Below are 20,272 nucleotides of genomic sequence, written 5' to 3'. Positions count from 1 at the left end.
AAAAAAAAAAAAAAACTTTCCGTATGCATGCATCCATTAAAACCATAACAAAGATCAAGCATTAAGTGGTAACCTGCAGTCATATCACATACTGATGACAAGTCAGAGAATCCAACTGAACAATTTCTGTCTCTTGTACACATGGAAACAGAGGAGCAGCTAAAGCAAAATTACTGTTTGACCACACCAGGGAATATCCCAGATGACCTCCTGAATCCACAACTGACTCTTCCCATTCTGAAGTATCCCTGCTTAAATATAACATAATTAAAGATACAATGGTAATTTCTATGACGAATTAGGCACACTTTGCCTAGATGGTGGATTAAATAGTCCTCAGCCCTAGTAGACCACTATGTGTGATGAAATAGTCTAAATCCATTTTCTTGAACACTCCAGAACCATGTCTAGCAGCTCTGGTTCTTTTGGGAGACTGCCTTGACCTTTCTGGAATGTGGTGCCAGCACAAAAAAGTCAACCAGAATGAAGTACTCCTCTAATGGGATTGGGACAGCAGAGTGACATCACAGAACAAGACAGTACAACACAATGCTCTGCCTTTCCAGATATCAAATGAGTTTTCCTGAGCCTACTGAAGGCAGCAAGTTGCCTCATGAAACATAACACGGCAGAAGAACATATTCACGTGACTGTTTGGTGAGTGAATAATGAAAAGGAAATGGAATACCAGGGAAGTCATCAGCTAAAGTGACACAGAGATGAAGATTGCAACAGATGAAGATAGTTTCAAGGAGACACTGCATGTTTGCAAGAAAAATTGGTGTATATGCGGTACATTAATGCGGTACATTAATCATTAGGAACTGATACACGCTTAGAAGAAAGGAAATCTTACACAAGAACAGAATATGCCATGTGCAGTTTGCTATCACATGCTAACAAACTTTGATGAGGCCTGTTTTCTGTGATGATCCCTGCCCCACAAATGTTGCTGCTATTAGTAAAGATTTTGCACATGTGGACATGACAAAGGAAAAGCAAAAAAAGCAAGGGAAGATTGACTGACGTACTTCAGGAGAAGGCCAGACCCTGGAGAGACCCTGCAGTGGAGTACTTGCTAGAGTCCACAAAAGACTGGTCTGATAAAAGACAACAACAAGGAATAAGAAAGGAAAGAAAGAGAAAGGCTGGTATTAGTAAGCAGCAATATCACTTGTTTTAAAGCAAACACTCAGACTGTGCTTTTAAAGACACAATCTCAAATCAACAGTGCAATAAGGACAGGCATGTTTTGACAAGCAAGAGAATGAAAGTATCGGCAAAAGGAGGATAATATAGGCCATCACGCTGTTGACCATCAAGGTCTATCCCTCTTGTAACCCGACACAAGAACACAAGGTGCTGTAAAATAATAACATGCCCTGGTTGGCCTACCTTGCAGGCTATTCCCATTGGTGCTGGTACAGGTGGGGGGAGGGGAAGTCTGCGGTCTAACAACAGGGGCAAAAGCACTCTTCTGTTTCACTGCTGAGACCATGTTGGCTGGTGAGAAGGAGAAGATTCCAGAGGAGCTGCTACAGTTAGAAGGGAGGCTAGTGGAGGAGGCCATTGTTGGGCTAGATGGCACGACTAGAGTAAAAAAAAGAAAGAAAGAAAGAGAGATTCTTAAGATTTCAAATGGAAATGCTCAAAGGTTCTCAGTTCTAGAGATAGTAATTTTTTATTAGCAGATGCAGTCAGAAGCTGTTGTTTCATTTTTTAGCAGAACTCTCCTAATCTTACCTTCATGATGTGGGAGCTGCTTTCCTTCTCAGAAAAGGTAATGTCACGTGCACCAAGTCCATAAGGTGACTCCTTCCCATACCAATATTGCTGTAGTTTACAGAAAGGGTGATATGGGAGTGGGAAGGAATTACATTTGTAGACTCCTCTGATGGGATGTAAACATTGCCTCTGAGGTGCAAGAAATAATTTTGTTGCAGTGGCTCCCAGGATGAGAAGGCAAGATCAGGCTCCATCAGACCCTTCATTTTCATCATGGCTTGTCAAACATGTAATAGTTTTCACTTGACCAGCAAGTGCTCCAAAATGTACCTGCCAGAATATTGCAGGTTTCAAGTTATACAAAATACAGAAATTAGTATTCTTGTATTTTCTCCAACTCTGCAAAAGATTCCACAGTACACATGTCAAAAGGCATTGTGTTTCACTGCCAGGCTAAGAAATTTGGGGCTCGATCCTAAACAACTGAAAATGGAAAGAATTTATGGAAAAGGTTTCCACCGCTTCCCCCTTTCCACTGTAGTCCCTTATGTCCTTTGAGAAGCTACTTGTAAAGGACAGGAGACTGGGAATGCTGTGGGATATGGCACCAGAGCAGCAGCTAGGTCTAGGGACTGGCAGAAATCTGCCCTCCTCCCCATCTCTTCCCTGAGCTCTTTTGTGACTTGTACAAGACTTGGGAGAGTGATTTCTGACTGTGGCCCCAGTCACATTCCCAAGGATCCTCTGACCCTTATGTCCAACTTTTTCGAAATGTAGGGGACTTCTGTGGGAATGGGGAGGTAGCAAACATGTTCCATTCATCATTCTTAAGGATCCAACTCATTGCTACCCCAAACAACCACTTGGGTTGCTTGTGTATTTGGAGCAAGAGTGAAACTGTATCTGAATGCCTCATTTTGGCAGCTAAATATTATGGAGGATAAACAAATAAATAATCTCATGAAATTCTTTGATTTTTCCAAATTAACATGTTAGTTTTAAAATAATAAACCATAACTCTTGTTTTTTGTTCAATATGATTACTCTTTTGGTTTTTGTATAATATCATTACATTATTCACTACACAGCTTGACTAATTTTGCATCCTATGAACACTCATTTGAGAGTAAAATCCATTTCACCAAGTGGGACTTAGCTGCTGAATAGTCATGCATAGTCAGGCTGAAAGACATCCCCCCCCCCCAACCATTTTTACTGGCTATGACAAACAGAGAAAAATGTATACTGTTCTTCATTCTTTCAACTGTGCCTTCAAAAAGTCTTTTCAGTTCATGAGATTTCTGAGGGGGGCGGAATTTATGATGTGGGAAAACAGCAACAATGCATCAGCTCTTAGGTATGATAGCCAGGAAGAGGGGAAGAAAGAAGAATCCAACAAAAGAATCAATGTGTATTTAGCCTTCTGTTCTGCTCCTGTTGCCAAGCATCAGGGCAACTGTGACAGACAGCAATCCAAATCAACCTGATATGGCCAGCTACCATTTTTACAAGTGTGGGTTACAACTACAAATAATGTTGCATTTTTAAGTAGCTTTATGAACTCTGGCAGCAAACTTATTTGCTTTTGAAAGGCTGTTGTCTTGTATAAAGATAATGTCTTTAGCTGATGTGTTCATCATCTAGGCTTTCAGCATCTTCCTTTACTTAGAATAGTGTAAAATCACTCAATTTACTCCTGAATTATTATCTTCTATGTACAAAGTAGACCCATAAACTGGCCAAACTGCTAATTTTTTCATGTTGTTTAGAAGCGGTTTATGTTCAAGAGAAGTTTATGAATAATTAAATGGAAGCGGAATGAAAATTCAAATCAGCAGGGCTTTAGATTATTATTTTATTAGCATTTCTGTAGATAAAAATCACCTTCTTGAAATCTTTGTGTGAGAATCTGATATCATATTTGTGAACGCTGAGGAAATCAATTAATGGAAATTAAACTTTCAAAGTTTCAGGCCGACAGATACAATCTTGGTCTAAAGTCACTCAGTATCTTCAAGCACTTGTTAAGGCAGAGCAATCAAAGCACCTAAATTGAATTGCTACTATACAGCAATTAGTTTATTGATTTAATTAAGAATGCCACCTTTCTAATTCTCATGTCATGATTGAAACATTTTCTGACTGAATTTATTTCCCATTAATGAGACACCAAGATCCACCAAGAAACATCTTCCAAGGTGAAACATTATTATTATGATTATTGTTGTTCTTGTTATTAATAATAGCATCAAGCATGACACAAAAATTATTTAAAAGTAATTCTGTCCATTATTACGAAACAATGCATTTTTGAAGCTTTTTAATGTACAGCAAATCACAGTAAATTATTATTCTATACTTAACATGAAGGATTTTCAAAGTTAGTTCAATACATTAGAAAGTGTGATGAACATCCATTATTATTATAATATCACTAACAAAATGTAAACTTAAATCCTGGTACAAAATTTTTATATGTGTAATATTACAATTATGTAGGTATTTTTGTTTAATTTGATTGAGGAGCATTAAGTTCATGATCCTGTTTTAGACATAAATGCGGTATCTTTTTAGTTCTGCAATCTGTTTTCTTACAATCAAAGACAAGCTTGATAATTAGCCTTTTCTGCATTTATGCTTTTTGTCAGCATTTACTTATAAGAGGAGCAGATGTTGAATTACCATCATAGGCCCCAGTGTGGAGATCATCACATATCTACTGTGTGTGTGTGATTTTGCTGTCAAGTCACGGCTGACTTAGGGCAACCCCATAGGGTTTTCAAGGCAAGAGATGTTCAGAGGTGGTTTGCTATTGCCTGCCTCCATGTGGGCCGAGAGAGTTCTGAGAGAACTATGACTGGCCCAAGGTCACCCAGCATATATATCTACTAGCAGGGCTTTTTTGTGATGGTACTCACTGGTACTGAAGAGCAGCACCTTTTTTGTAGTTATCCTAAGTACCTAGGTGGGAATTGGTGGAATTTGACACAACCCTATACATGAGTACCAGCACCTTTATTTAAAAATAAAACAAAAACACTGCCTGCAAGGTATACAAGCAAGGCATGCTTACCCGATGCACCAAGAAGCTGGAGTTTCATGACTGGCAGAAGGCTCCTTTCGACATTACCTTCATGGTGTTGGATCTGCTCTAACGTGGTTCCCCCTTCTATTGCAAGAGTAATGTCAGAAGCCCCTAGGTCAGGTGGGTTGAGTCCTTAATTTGTCTCCTTTCCACACCAGCTGTGCCCCAATTTCCAGAAGCAGTGATATGTGGGAATGAATCACACTGAGGACTCATCTCATGTGACCCAGAATTTCTAACATTGTTGTTGAGGTTCAACAGTATTGTTGCAGTGCCTCATATGTTGTGAAGGCATCATTGGGACAGAGAAAGGCCTTTCATCATCATGGCTCATTAAGCATGTATGTCAGCACCAGACTAAGTGCTTATTAAAACTAAAGCTAAAATTAAAAGTAGAAACTTTTGCCTATAGATAACTTTCCTTACATCCCAGAATTCCTTGCAATGAAATTTTCAGACACGGGGGAGTGATTTATGAAACAGTATACTGACAACCCAATTTTCTGTACCTAGAGATCAAACTCTGGATTTATTCCTATCAAATTCCATGATCAGGTTTGAATATTAAGCAAGCTAAGAGCAACCTGCAGCTTAGCAAGGAGTACTATATAGCATTTTAAAGCACATGTTCTCCAATTACAAAAGAGATTTATATATGGGACATCTGATTCTGTAGCACCATTGAAGGTACTGGATGGGAGATGTCTGGGAGGCCCATGAAGCAAAACAAGTATGCTACTTGGACCTTTTCTAATTACAAGTATAATAAATATATAAACAGTGATAACTAAAATCTCAAAATGATGTTTTTGAGATACAGAAAATAGTCTAATTCTGTTAGAAAATAATAATGAAAATAAACTGACAGCAATGTTAATGTTTTCAAAGAAGTCTATACCTTAGAGTTATCATGAAAGCTCAGCCCATTCAAATAACCATTCAAATAACCATTGAAGCTAACATGCAGAGTACGTACTGGCATAGGGAGAATTGGCAGCAGATCCATTCAAGAAAGTTGGAGATCCACCTAAATTAGACATTCCAGCATTTCCATAGCCATTCATGCTTGTCGTGACAGAGTTGTAGTTTGTCTGCTGTGGGGTAGTGCTTGGCACGTAACCGTGAGGCGACACACTGCTTGAGTTGCGAGTAAAACCTTTCATAGAAAGGGAAACAGGAAGAACAGCTGTTTTTCATGAGAGAACTCCACTCAATTTCAAAACAACCCAAACCCACTATATTGAGGGAAGCTTCACTAAACAAATGTATCTGGGAAACAGTAAGGGATTAGGGGTCACTCATTCTTAAAATTCCATGTGCAAACAGTTTATGAAATGTCAAGAGTGTTTGGGATCACAGATGACAGAAAATGTTGCAAATAGTTATAGAAAATGTTGATAAGATAACCTATTTGGCCACTGGAACCTATCAAACACACAAAAAATCTTCTTAGGCGTTAGCTATTTGTGACCAATGTATAGTATCAGGATATCACTGCTTTTTAAGGCTAGAGACTGGCTCAAAAATTACTCTTGAGATGCCCTAATTTTCAGACAGTGCTTAGCCAATTGAAACTGTGATAAACATAAAGAGAAACACATCTGGGGTTATCAGAACAATACATATTGAGAAGCAGTAATCTAATGAAAGTGTGCCCTATTAAATTGAAGCCTATTAAAATAAAACAAACTCCAGTTATCTATAGAGAACCATCCACTGTTGAACATTTAGGTTAATCTGGAAGTGTTCCCAGGCTGCTGTCTGGGTACTGGAGTTTCTGACACCACAAGCCACTGTTTGTTTAAATATCTTCCATCTTGCTTTCACCACCACTGGTGCTCAAGGAAGTTTATAGAAAATATACATATAACAATTATCACACTGTTAAATAGTCAACAGAAAATTGGGAGGATATGTATATCTTTTGCTAGTGTTGGAAATTTGAGGTCCTTTCTTCTTTTCCTGATCAGAGACACTCCAGGATTAGCGTGCTGGAGGCTTGTGTTATATTGTTCTCTATTTGTGATCAAGCAGGTAAAGTGTCAAAATTATTTTGGTGTAGAACGTTCACAGAAAGTGGAGAGAGTTCAATTAGAGTACTTTCACTTTTGGATTCACTGGTCAGAATTCAGAGACAGGTAGTTTACCAACTAAATTGCTATATGCTTCCTGGCAAAGTGTCCCCCAAAACCAGAAACATATTACCTCTCTGCCCTGCCTGAAATATCTGATAATGTGAATTGGCCATACATGGACAGATGAGACTGTACTGCATATTACTGTAATGAAATAAGCATTCAATAATTATGTGTACAGTCCATTCAACACTGAGTTCTTTAATTACACTGTGACTGAAAACAAAACAAAAACCCTTTAAATATTCCCTGACTTTTGCCTGAAAAATATTTCTTCTCCTTACCCTGATTGGTGGCCTGGGAAGCTTCTGAAACATTGACTGCTAGCTGACCACTAAAGGAATTCACACCCATCATTCCTGCATGGACTGATGTGTTGGCGAGTGCTGGGAGCTGGTTATGATTGCGAGGGACGCTGTAGAGTGCTTCTGCTATGTCGGCTGCTCTTTTCAGAATTATTTCCTGGGGGAAAGAGTAAAGAGATCAGGGTAATTAAAGAAATAAGAAGAAATGCAATGACCGTTTAATTCGACAGCACCAACGTAAGCGGTCATTCAATGTATCGCCCTCATAACAATGGGAGTAGATAGATGAGTGTCCTGAATAAGTTAAAGATTAAGTACCAATACACACAGAAGACTGCTATAAGACTGAAGATGTGCACTGTAATTCATGTGATACATAAACGTTTATTAACTGTTATAGCAACCAGCAAACAACATGATTATTAATAATTACATATGTGGGGAAAGAGTAAGTTTTTCATTTGTAATCACAATTTTTGAAGGACAATCATTGATGCACAGAAAGCAAAACACATTAATAAGGAGAATTTTCTTAGAATAAATAACTATAATGAAGGAAGCTAATGCCATCAGAGATCAGCCAAGGCTTAGAAGTAGAATATTTGCTTTGCATGTCCCAGGCGCAGTCCCTGGCAATACCAGTTAATCTCAGGTTGTAGGTGTTGGGAAAGATTACCCTGAGACTTTGAAAAGTTACTGACAATAAGAGTTCACAATACTGAGCAATGGCATAAGCCAGTCTTAAGTACTATATGAATATGTTCATTATAGTCTACATAAATAGCATAAATAAATTTAAGTATGAATTCCCAAGTTAAACCTTTGAGGCACTGAGTTTAGCCTTCCCTTTTTGCCCTGACTTTAACAGATAAAAGGGCCAGGTAATAGATATGTCTCCTCACCCAGCCTAGCATGGAAAGGTACTCTAAGCCAGTGTCTTATCTGTAATAGATGACAGTCTGGTTTTCAGGCTTCCTATTATAGTTAGGACAAGTTTCTGCTTTCTTATCACTCCTTAATTATTAGCCCTTATTTGTTGGTCTATATGAGGCAGGGCTGGCCACTTCCTTGATGTGATAGCCTGCTAATACTGAATCGCCTAAGAAGTAGTCTTTAAAAGATGAAAACACCCTCAAGGCAGTCTTCAGTTTTCTGTGTTAAAAACAAGGGAGTTTACTCGTAATGTCTATGAAACAGGGATCTTGCCCAACAAAAATTATTTGGGCCTTTTGTTCCAGATAAAGTGAATAAAATTTCTGAAGCATGCTCAATGATCTCATATCTTGGTTTATTTTAAATGTTTTGCAGGAGCTAGCACAACTTTATAACCAAAAACTAAGTGTTCCTAACATTTGTGAAGGATAAATAATTAAATCATATTGAAAGTATGTAAACACATGTACAAAATACAAATGACTAAAGCATAGATTGGTGTTCCCACCTTTGACCACCTTTTTAACATTATATGTGTTTTAAAACATAGTGCCATGGTATCTTTAGTGGGTGTTCTATATACAACTGTCTATATATATCCACACGCTGTGGCACTCACATTTATTTGCCATTCTCAAATTTTAGACTACATTGGTTTTGCTATAGACTACCCCTACAACTTAGATGTTAGCATAGCCAATCTTGAGAACTGTGTAATAAAGAAGGAAAGTACCTGGTTGTTATGTGGCATACCATAGAGTGCTTCTACCAGATCAGCTGCCCTCTTGAGTATTACTTCCTGTCAGAGAGGAGGAAAAAGAGACATATTCCTAATGAGTTCAATAAACTGTATGTTGAAATAACATTTTGCTGCATTCTTTTACACACTCTCAAATTTATTTCCTGTATACAATAGTCTTAAAAAGCAACACTACTTAGTGAGCTCAGAATAGCATTAAACGAGTTCATCCAATTCACACACAAGCTTAATAAAGTCAAAAGGTGAGACTTGTTTGTGCTGCAAAATAAAATCTGTCACTCAATTGTCTACCCATCTACACTATAAACCACTCACAAGTTTATTGAAGAATAAGACCTGTGGTCATTTACTGGATTATTGCAATCAATGTTATTCAGAACATGTTATGAATCTCTCCAATGTGTTTATTTGGTTCTTAATTTGTATTATAGAACAGTGACCTTATCAGATCAACGACATTGTTAGGTTATCTCTTCAGTGCAGTTGATCTGATAACAATGTAATATCCTACATCTTTGGCTCATCTTCCTTTGTTACAAGTAAGTGATGCAACCTTGTGTACAGGGTGAATACATCATAGTAGAAGGAGGGGAAATGTGTTTTGAAGAAAAACACAAAGGAATGCATGTGAGAATTCCTTTCAAAAGAAGTACCATTTAGAATAAATGGGTAACTGTGGGCGTAACCCTACCTTGAGTAATTGTGGGCGTAACCCTACCTTTAATTTCTTTGCTTACTCATTTCTCATCTGCACATTTGTTTATCCCGGTGTTCCTCAATTCATTTGTATTAGGAACACCTCATTTTCCCTGTTCTCTTAAGCTACATCCCAATGCAGTTTAAAGTGACACCTTATGTGAAAACCTGGAGAACAAATTAGAGTGGACATTATAATACGTATTTATTAAATATAAGAAAAACCCTTCTTCTTATATACACCTAATTCCCACTGGCTCAATAATAATTCCCTCAAGCAATTTTATTTTTAAATTACTTTATTTGTTGGGTAGTCTGCAGCAGAAAACAACCACCAAGTTGAATCCAAATATTTTTCTGCAGCTGCCGTATAGGAATACAGTGTTTTCCTACTGACTTCTGAATGAAGTTGAGAAGTTTAACTAGAAATGTTTCTTACTCTAGCTAATTTTTTCTAACCAAAAGAAGCAGTAATACTCAATTTTCATATACTGTAGTCTCTGATCAGAAAATAGAGATGTAATTGCATTCATTTTGCTGTCACCATAACCTCTTCAAAATCCTAGAACAACTCTTTAGATGACAAGCTTTTAGATGTATATTAGCATTTTTTCCCAATTTAAAATTCTCTACAATATATGATAAAATAGTTGTCATGCTGCAGTAGCTGCTTATGGCATACATGATGTCCTAAATTTAAAAATCAGATGCGAGTGCCCCCCCTTGGTCTCCCAGTAAACATTTATCCTTTCTTAAAATTGCCACACAGTCTTTCCTTCGGCATGCACATTTCAATTATTTTTCACACATGTAGCCAGGTGCATTATATAACGGATGGATTCTTGAATCAATACATTTGAAACTATTTCTGAAGAGATTGCTAGTTACAGCCTTTGTCCTTTCAGTGCAGCTTGACCAAGGCACTAAATAATTTAAAAGGGTATGGACTGAATGCACATGATACCCGTATGGAATCAGGCCATGCTGCTTCAGCCAAGCTGCATAGAATGTCAGTGGCCCTGTATGCCTTGTGAAAGATTAAAATTCTAGAGTAGGAGAGAACTGCTCGTCAGATTTGACTTTTCTTGTTCACAGTAAACTAAAACATCTTGTCCAGATAACAGGATTTCGAAAAATGTATAAAATGCAGTGATGCAACTGATGTCAGCAATATTAGGTCTGAAATAATTTCAGAAAAAAATCGTAAAATGTACTCATATCAAATAATAATTATTTGTCGTTTTAAAAAGGAAACTATCCCCTTTCCATTAGCATAGTTTCTGAGCTAACAAATCATTTCCCCCCAAGACTGAAGGGTGCAATTCACAACTCAAAGATTCTGGAGCAGTTTCATTCACACGAGTGGAACTCCTCAGGAGAAAATGGTTTCCCTTTGCATGATTACACTGAATTTTGTAGTCAAATGTTGAATATTAAGAAATAAGGAGCAGCTTAATTAAAAAGTAAGATTTTTCACAAAATTAAGAACCCTAACTGTCTACAAAATTCATTATTTGAGCACATTAAAATTTGCAGGTAGCCAGTGCTTGGGATTTCTTTATTTTATAACAGTGCAGTGCCTGTTTCATAATCTACATAATAATAAATATTTATTTTGTTTGTGAGAGTCTCTAAGGTTAAACAAGGCAGACATTATACAAAATCTCCTTTGTTTGATAATGATAAGCTTTTACTTTAAAGATCATCATGATATCTATAGTTAGCCTAGTCTGTAACAAAACACAGAATAAAATGCCATTATATGTGTGAGTGTACATACTAGCATGATTTAAAACATTTTCAGATCCCCATTCAGTTCCCATGGCTAACACTGTCATTACCTCAAATAAAAAACGGCACCTAAAAGTCTTCTATAAGTTACTGCAATAGACCTTGCAAGGTGCTTGAATTGCAGTGACCAGAAAATTGTTCTCACCTCCATGTCATTACGCTCCCAGTGAACCAGCCCCTGAGCGTGTTTGTGTTCGGTATCTAATATATTGCCTTTCAATCAGAGCTGAGAGCCACTGAACACATAGACAGAACATGACGAGCAGGTCAGGAAAGCAATAAAGATTTTACAGAGCTGTCCAAGGTGCTAAATTTACTCAATAATGGGTTTGGCACCATAGTGTTAACCTCTCATTTACTACCAGTTTGAGAGACTAAATTGAAGTAGCTGACTTCATTTACCTTGAAATGTATATTTTATGACATTATGTAAGTAGATTGAAAGGGCACCGCAGCTTTAACAATTTAAAGCTAAAGCATGTTTAAGATGAAGCCTGGCTATTTATTGTATATTGCACTTAAAGTATATGGAATATTAAAATGCACTGATTAAATTTGTAAATGATACTACAAGAAGGATAGCTAATATAAAAAGATCTATGTCTTTGAAAATTAAAGTGATACCGGCTACAGCAACAGAAAGGATTCATAGAAAGGGGCTCAGATACATAAGAAAAAAAACTTTCTGTGACACAGAAAGCATGTCTTCAAGCAGATGCTGTTGTTGCAGGGTAACTGAATTAATTTATGTTACTGTTTAATATTATTTTCAGGGCCATAAAAAGTTAACACATTCTAAAGTATGTTAAGAAAATGAAGAATCTATGTCCCATTTTGCAAAGGCATTCAAGAATTCTCATTTTAACTCCTTGGGACACAGGATGACCTCAATGAGATTCATGAAACTCTTGTACATTATTTACCTTTCTCTCAATCCATGGAACTAACATCCCAATCCAACATGGGTTTATTCAAAAGTAAATCCCATGTGTATCCAACAAAATTTATTCTTCTTAGTAAGTACACATAGGAAGAAGGCAGCCAGAATCCTGTACACATCCCTTTTCATCCAGTAAATTTGGATTAAGGTGATTTATGACCTAACAAGATGATATTCATGGGCTTCCTTTGCCAGTCTTTTTTTCTTCTTTCCAAGGCCAATAACTCTGTCGGTGTGTGTATATGTGGGAGAAGGGCTTTCCGTTTTAATTATTCAAATTGCACAAAGGTGGAAGAATTAAATTTCCTCCCCTTCCCGGATGGTTCCCATCTAAACTGTGTCCACATGTAGGTGCTCTATTTAAAAATGCTGGAAAGATCTGAGCAGGAATCTCCCAGCAGCTTATCAGGTTAGGCCCTTAGACTTCCATGTCAGAGGCTGGCAATAGCTTTTAAGATAGCTAGAAAGTAGTGGAGTAGTAGCCACAACAGCAGCAGTATCCCATGGTGGACACATGCATTTCTTTATCCCATTCTTGTCTGGCCATAGAGGTTTGCTGGTTTGTTTGAAGCACTACCAAAAAAAATATCTACAAAACCTGGGGAAGATGTTATTAGGATGAATGCGCTCACCAAAGACAATGATGTCTCACTTCTATCACTTGTAGTTTTTTTAAAGGACTATTGTCTGTCTCAAATGGCAGCTTCTAGACGAAGTATAGGAAGCAGGTGAGACAGGTATTTGTAAATGGCACATACTTTTTGTCCCTATTACAATGATACCAAGGTCACAAAATATATCTGGCTCACTCCTCCTCCTGAAACACTACATTGTTTGTCTTATGGGTAAAGAAAAGTTGGGGATGAAAGTGGTAAGGAGGCACAGGGTATGTATAGACTGCCCCTTTCAAACTCCCATCTAGATATGATGTAAATAAGTTTAAATCCAAATACCTCACTCAGTCAGAACCAGGACCAATCAGTTTAAATGCAAGCACTATCTTTTAAGGAGAAATCTTAGTTTAATAATTTAGAAATTTACAGAAATGTTTCTCTTTTTGGAATACAGACCTTTTTTGGGATATCTTCCAGAAACATATTTTATGGCAATAAATTGGACACTCGTAAAAGTACTTCCATCTGAATATGCCAGCTAAGACATTTCTGAAGCAACAGAATTTGACTAAAGCTAATATATAATTTATAGAGGCATCTGTAAGGAAAGATTTGCTTCTCTACTAGTGCTGTAAAAAACTTCTGTCTCTTGTAAGTTCATTGTGGTAACAAATTTGGGCCAAAATAATAACAAAAAAGTTCTTCTTGTATTTAAATTTGTTTATGTTAGAAGAACAACTAATGGAAGAAGAAAGAAATCTCAAAGCTTATTCTGTTTTAGGAAAGGGATCTGCTACTAAGCCAGGCTAATAAGCGAAGTAGTGTCTGTCCACTGTAAATTCAATTCCTTTTATTATGTGCTTGACTCCTTCCTTCATTTGGATTCTTAACATGTGCACCCAGTAAACCAATGTATCAACCTAATCCACGTTATGGATCTTTCCATGAATCAAATGGTGAATTTGAATTCACTTGCCACCCTGTATGAAATATGACACATATAGACCCAGATGCATTCGTGACACAAATTCTATCAGAGGCTCAAGAGTTAAACTTGCTGAAACTTCACATCTAGAGCAACAATTTAACTTTTTTTGTTCAGTCTTTGATGTGGATGCTGCTGCTACAGCCGCTACAAAACCTTACAATTTGGTTTAAGATGAATTATAATGTTCTATATTAACACCCTATGTATTCTTGGCTTTGTCATTTATCCTCACATTTTTCATATTTGGTTCATTGGGGTTAAATTTCACCACAACAACAAGGTTTTGTGCCACTTCTTACTATATGTTACAACATTCTTGCTGACCGCTTTCATATTTTGTAAAGATGGGTAAACAGAACAATGCAAGTTGATTTCAAATTTGACATCAAGAAACTTCACAGAATACTTGTAACAAATCATACATATATCTATTTTTTATAAGAAACCGATGTCCACTAGATCTAAATATCTGAACTGCCAATGTAGTCCACTGTGTAGCGAGAAAAACTATTCTACCAAAATATTAAATATTTATGTGTTGTCTAAATGTCATATCATCATCAATATATCTAATTCTCAACATGGTCAAATCTGTGGATACTTAAATCAGGAGACTGGAGCTGGGTCATCTAGTCCAACCCCCAGCACAATGCAGGAATTTCACAACTACCTCCCCCCACACCCCCAAAACCTGTAGCCTTAAGAAAGAAATGCTCTCTGTGGCCATTGATAGACGACTGTCAGTAAAAGGCAGTGGGAGAGGGCACGGCAGCCATCCCTTGAAAGCCAGTTAGAGGTTCAGACTGGAATCTAGGAGACCAGGTTCAAATCCCCACTCTGCTGGATGACTTCCTGTGAAGATGCCGACCCAGCGCCATGTCCTCTGAGTTCGCTCGGAGGAACCCTGAGGCGTTTTGAATCGGGGCTCCTTTTAAAAGCCCCGTCTCCGATCCTAAACAGTGGATCGGAATGCAGGTAACTTCCTGCTGCCGAAGAAGAGCAGTTTGACTCCCAACCCCCCCTCCTGCTGAGGGGGAGAGATGGTCTGAGTCCTGTCGGCTGAGGAGGATTTCATCGCCGTGAAACGCCTCAAGGACTAGAAGCTGTGGTCCCCTTCACATTATACTAAAAATTCTACAAGCAAATGAAAGAGAAATTACAAATATAATAGGGTGACTTATAGATGAATTAGAATGCATGGATGCAAAGGAGATCTTGGATATTTCAGAGAGGGAGGAAGACGGTGGGGAAGTCAAATGTTTTTGATTGTATTTTGAAGACACACATCTAATAATTTTATGAATTTTTAATGATTATTTTTATGGATATAGAGGGTGTATGTCTAAATCTAATGTTGGTTATTATTGAAAAATAATAAAAAATATATTTAAAAAAAATCCCCCTCTGCTGGGGAAGCTCACTGGGTGACCTTGGGCCAGTCACACACTCTCACCCAAGTCTACTTCACAGGGCTGTTGTGAGAATGGAATGGAGAAGAGGAGAATTTTGTAAGCTGATTTGGGTCCCCATTGTGGAGAAAAGTGTGATCTATATGAAATAAATAAATAGTACATATAGCTGAAGATGGGGGCAGAGAAAAGGTAGAATGGTTAGTAGGTAGGAATGACAGAAGGAAGGTATGGGGATACAATGTAAAATGAGGTGCCCTCCTCAAGTCCTTGGGAGTTTCCCACTGCACTATGGGGCTTGATCCAGGTAGAGGCTGCTAGAGGGAGGAGGGAAGCTGAAGATAGGTGGGCAGAAAACAAGGTCCCCATGCAAGTCCTTGCAGGCTCCTTATGATGCAACTGGGACTGGCCCAGTGCCTCCACGGCACAACAGGGCCAGGGCCAGTGGCTGGCATCATGCCACTGGGCCATAGTTTTCTTGGGTAGAAGCTGCAAGGGAAAGGAAAGGAGGGAAACCTAAAGACAGAGAGTAGACAAAGGCAGGTTGGATGGTGGATGAGAAGGAGAAAAAGAAGCAGGAAAGGGGAGAGGCTATGGAGGCCTTCAGGGAAGGGAAAGAAGAAATAGTGGGGCAGGGGGAAATCAGATGCCCCCTGCAAGTCCTTGTGGGTCCCCCACGTCATCTTTAATAGTCTATATACATACACTTTGGTTCTTACTACCTGATTTCATGGGTACTCCACACATCTTAGCCACGTCCACCAGGATAGGCAGCTGGTGCCATACCTCTCCCGACCTGACCTAGCCACAGTGATCCATGTGATGGTCACCTCTAGGCTAGACTACTGTAACTCACTTTATGTAGGGCTACCTTTGAGATTGCTCTGGAAACTCCAACTGGCCCAGAGTGCAGCAGCGAGGGTCCTTATGGGGACTCTGCTAAAAGCACATATCCAACCGGTGCTCTGGCAACTGCACTGGCTCCGAGTGGAGTACCAAATCAGGTTCAAGGTATTGGTTTTAACCTTTAAAGCCCTAATTGGTCTTGGACCGTCGTATTTGCAGGAAAATCTCTCCTTGTATGCCCTGCAAAGAGCGTTACGCTCAGCAAAAAACAACTCGCTGGTGGTCCCCGGACCGAGAAGTGTCCAGCTGTTCTCAACCAGGGCCATGGCTTTTTTGGCCCTGGCCTGGTGGAACTCTCTATCCAGTGAGACCAGGGTCCTGTGGGACTTGGTGCAGTTCTGCAGGGCCTGTACATCCAAGATGTTCTGCCAGGTTTATGGTTGAGGGCAGCAATGGTTTCCATTGTGGCTGGCCTCCCCCCCCTTCCCCTAACTTATTTGGGCCGATTTCTCTGGGGATCCTGACCATACCCCTCCAAGCTGGCTATTGACCTGTGTGCTAATGTATTGGGTGCCAGCTGGATTTTAGAATTACAGACTTGTGGTTTTAATTGTCAATTATACTTTGGATATTAATATTTATGAATTGTACAAATGATGTTTTTATGTAAGCAGCTCTGAGCCTGACTTTGGCTGGGATAGAAGGGGATTTAAATTTTAAAATAAATAAATAAATAAAATCATTCCTCAGAATACAGTCCAATGATTGGGGTGATTCCTACATATATGCACATTGGATTACAATCTAAGGATTTTAATGGTTTTAATCTGAGGCTTTCACAACTTTCTTTTACAAAAATCAGAAGTTGCTTGGAATCTTGTACTCATAATTTTGCTGGGTATAAGATTCTATGCAACCTCTGATTTTTTGTAAAATAAAGTTGTGAAAGCTTCAGATAAAAACCATAAAATCTTTAGACTTTAATCCAATGTACAGTTATATAGGAATAACCCCAATCATTGGACTATATTCTGAGGAAAGAGGGCTAAAATCAGCCTGTAAAGCTTTAAGCTAACTGGCTGCCTTTCTTACTAGGTAGGGCTGCCACAGTTCCACCGTAATTACATGAAAAGAAAATATTTTTACAAACCATGTAAGGTTGTCAACCTTCAGGTGAGGCCTGGACATCTCTTGAAATTACTTCTAATCTCCACACTACAGGGATCAGTTATCCTGGAAAAAATGGCTGCTTTGAAGAGTAGACTCTATGACATTATACTCGGCTGAAGTCCCTCCCCTTCCCAAGCTCCTCCCTTCCCCAGGCTCCTCCCCCAAAATCTCCAGGGATTCTTCAGCATGGAGTTGGCAACCCTAAACCAGAGTATCTCTGGAATAGATCTTGATTAAGAAGCTAGTTTTAAGTAATGCTGCAAATATCTCATTGGAACTGTTCATCAGTCAAACTTACCTTGTTCGACACAATGAGATGGAGCCTATCAGGGATATGTTTGGATTGCAATGAGCAACTCAAACAGCTGCACTAAGTTCATAGATGTCTGTTGATCAGAAACTGATTCACAGTTCATCAGGGATCAGCTAGAAGTCTGGTTCTTATCTACACACCCTTAGCAAATGTGAAGTTGCAATAGGGAGCTCTTCCCTCTCCTCCAAGTTAAGTGGGTGGGGGTAGAAGCACTGCTTCGGATCTCTGCAATGCAAAACGGAGAGAAAGAACTTGTTTCTCTTCCCAGCCTTCCAAACTATACATATACAGAAGCAATGTTTTTAATGACTACATTGCAAAATGGAGGGTGGAAAGAGCTTTGCCTCCCCTTCCAAACTGGGCAGGGACAGATGCAATGCTTCTCATCTCTGCACTGCAAAAGGGGATTAGAAAGAGCTCCTCTCTCTTCCCCTCCCCTCCAAGTTGGATGGTGATAGATGCAATGCTTTTAATCTTTGCATTGCAAAAAGCAGAGGAAAGAACTCTTCTCAAAATCATCCACATCTATAGCTTTCTGTGCCTCACATAGGCTACCTTCTATGTAGCCAATCAGTAGATAATAAAAATTACTCAATCAGTCTGAGTAATTTCCATCACATTGGGGGCAAAATTTAAAGAAAACATTCATGACCCACAGTTAGCAACAGGGAACTGAATTACAGCAGCTAAAGATATACAAATAAAATAGAAGTATGGAAGTCTGCTGTCTTCCTATATGGTACTGAAGGTAGGTAGGCACCGCTTACTTACATCCCCCTCCTTTTCAAACTTCTTCAGACTGGTTCCTCTCATCCCTTCTTTTCTCCATCTATGGCTCTTTCTGTACTCCATTAATTTACTTCATCCTACCCTGAGTTTTTAAACATATCACAAGGGTATGCACTTGATATGACTGCAGTCTTGTGAGCTGATCCCAGCAATACCTTGAAGACTGAAACCTGAAATCAGCCTTACACGTGGAGTGCACACACCAGAATCCAGCATCTTGGAACACCAGCTGTGTTGTGCCTCTTCCCACCATCTCTTCCCTCTCACTCCTTGACCATCCTTAAAAACCTTCCTCATCCCATTCCTTTGTCGAATAAGAACACAGAAGAATAAAATTAAGCTACAGACATTATTTTATTCAACATCCAGTGCTGAATCCACATTCTAGCACAAAGGATCCACTCCACTGAGGTGTCTCCAAGCTGTAATGTGCTAAAAAGTCTTCCTCCAAACTGAAGATCACAGTCTATGCCTAAGGCAATCACAAAAATGTTCATGGATGCCCTTGCTACCTGCTCCACATTGAGCTAAGCTTATAAATAAAATATAGTAACCATATATGAGGCAGCAAAACACTGAAGGGTAAATGCATGCTGGCATCAAGGCATGAATATATTACAAATCAATGAGAAAACCATCTCTTGATCACAAGGGTGATAATTCTGTAGTAGACTGGAGAAACTCTCATTGGCATAGTTTTAAGTTGTAAATAGTGAACTAGAAACCCATACGAAGACAATGAAAATAATTAACTCTAAGAACATAAGAAAAGATATGTTGGATCTGACCAAGGTCCATCAAGTCCAGCAGTCTGTTCACACAGTGGCCAACAAGGTGCCTCTAGGAAGCCCACAAACAAGATGACTGAAGCAGCATTATCTGCTTGTATGAACCTCTGTTTGTATGAACCTCTCTTTCAAATTATTCCCCAATGGGATAGGGTATTACTTTCCAATGGGAAATAGGTTTGGATTTTATCACGTATCCCTCTGTAATGTATAAAATTTCACACACACAAAAAAACAAAACATAGTCCCCAATGCTGGAGCAGTTCCAAAGGCCTGAACATGAAGATTAGATCCCAGCTCTACTGACGCTGTACTGAACAGGAAAAATCTTTTTGCATGCAGGAAAACTTTGTACTTTGTACATCTGCTATTGCTCTTACTGTAACCAAAACCCAAGCAGATGAGTGCAGATTCTTGAATGCTGCAGTGTTGGACTCAATTCTGCTTTGTAATAGTGTGTATCCGAATGATCGCTGTATATGAGAGATAACAAACTGGTAGCACTCCTGCTGGATCTGGCCCAAGGCTTTTTGTGTGTGTATGGAATACAGTGGTCCTATCAGATTTTAATTAAACCTTGGTAAAAAAATGTTGCTCATAATTTTACTCATTAGAACTTTGTTTTCAACAGTTGTGAAATAAGCAGAGATTCCACACTTTAACGTAGTAGCTCCCTCTGCTTCTGTATACAATAATTCCTTTGTCATGTCTGACAAACTGCACATTCTCTACATCTGAGACCTGATGTGATTTAGCAAACTAAGAGACTGAACAGCACATTAGACTGCCTTCAAATGTTGTTTCTACCATGAACCCACTTGTTAGCCTCAGCCATCAACCTGCAATTGGGGGAAATAAATACTGGTTTGACAGAGTTGTTGGAAGGCTTACAATGCAGTAATGCATATGAAATCTTTTGAACGCTCAAAACTGGTGTATAAATGCACAGTATAAACTGTGAAGCACTTACTGCAGGATAGCCCCA

At 38.8% G+C, this 20,272-nt stretch overlaps 1 protein-coding gene across 6 annotated transcripts in view; it reads right to left on the bottom strand.

Moving 5' to 3' along the window:
* Positions 1 to 20,272, bottom strand: part of EBF1 (EBF transcription factor 1) — a 394,943-nt gene that overhangs the window by 10,036 nt on the left and 364,635 nt on the right. For 4 of the 6 annotated variants that reach the window (XM_056856959.1, XM_056856960.1, XM_056856961.1 and 1 more), the window contains exons 12-16: positions 8,917 to 8,982; positions 7,230 to 7,407; positions 5,787 to 5,966; positions 1,396 to 1,590; positions 1,032 to 1,100 (exon numbers count right to left, since the gene is read on the bottom strand). In XM_056856959.1, the coding sequence (XP_056712937.1) occupies positions 1,033 to 1,100; positions 1,396 to 1,590; positions 5,787 to 5,966; positions 7,230 to 7,407; positions 8,917 to 8,982 (687 nt within the window). In that variant the 3' untranslated portion in view covers position 1,032. The remainder of the gene's footprint in view (positions 1 to 1,031; positions 1,101 to 1,395; positions 1,591 to 5,786; positions 5,967 to 7,229; positions 7,408 to 8,916; positions 8,983 to 20,272) is intronic. The other 2 variants (XM_056856963.1, XM_056856964.1) reach the window with 2 other exon arrangements.

The sequence above is a fragment of the Euleptes europaea genome, chromosome 1 (assembly GCF_029931775.1).
Source record: "Euleptes europaea isolate rEulEur1 chromosome 1, rEulEur1.hap1, whole genome shotgun sequence".
NCBI lineage: Eukaryota > Metazoa > Chordata > Lepidosauria > Squamata > Sphaerodactylidae > Euleptes > Euleptes europaea.
Note: the sequence above shows the minus strand (reverse complement) of the source record. Positions and strands in the feature narration are given on the sequence as shown.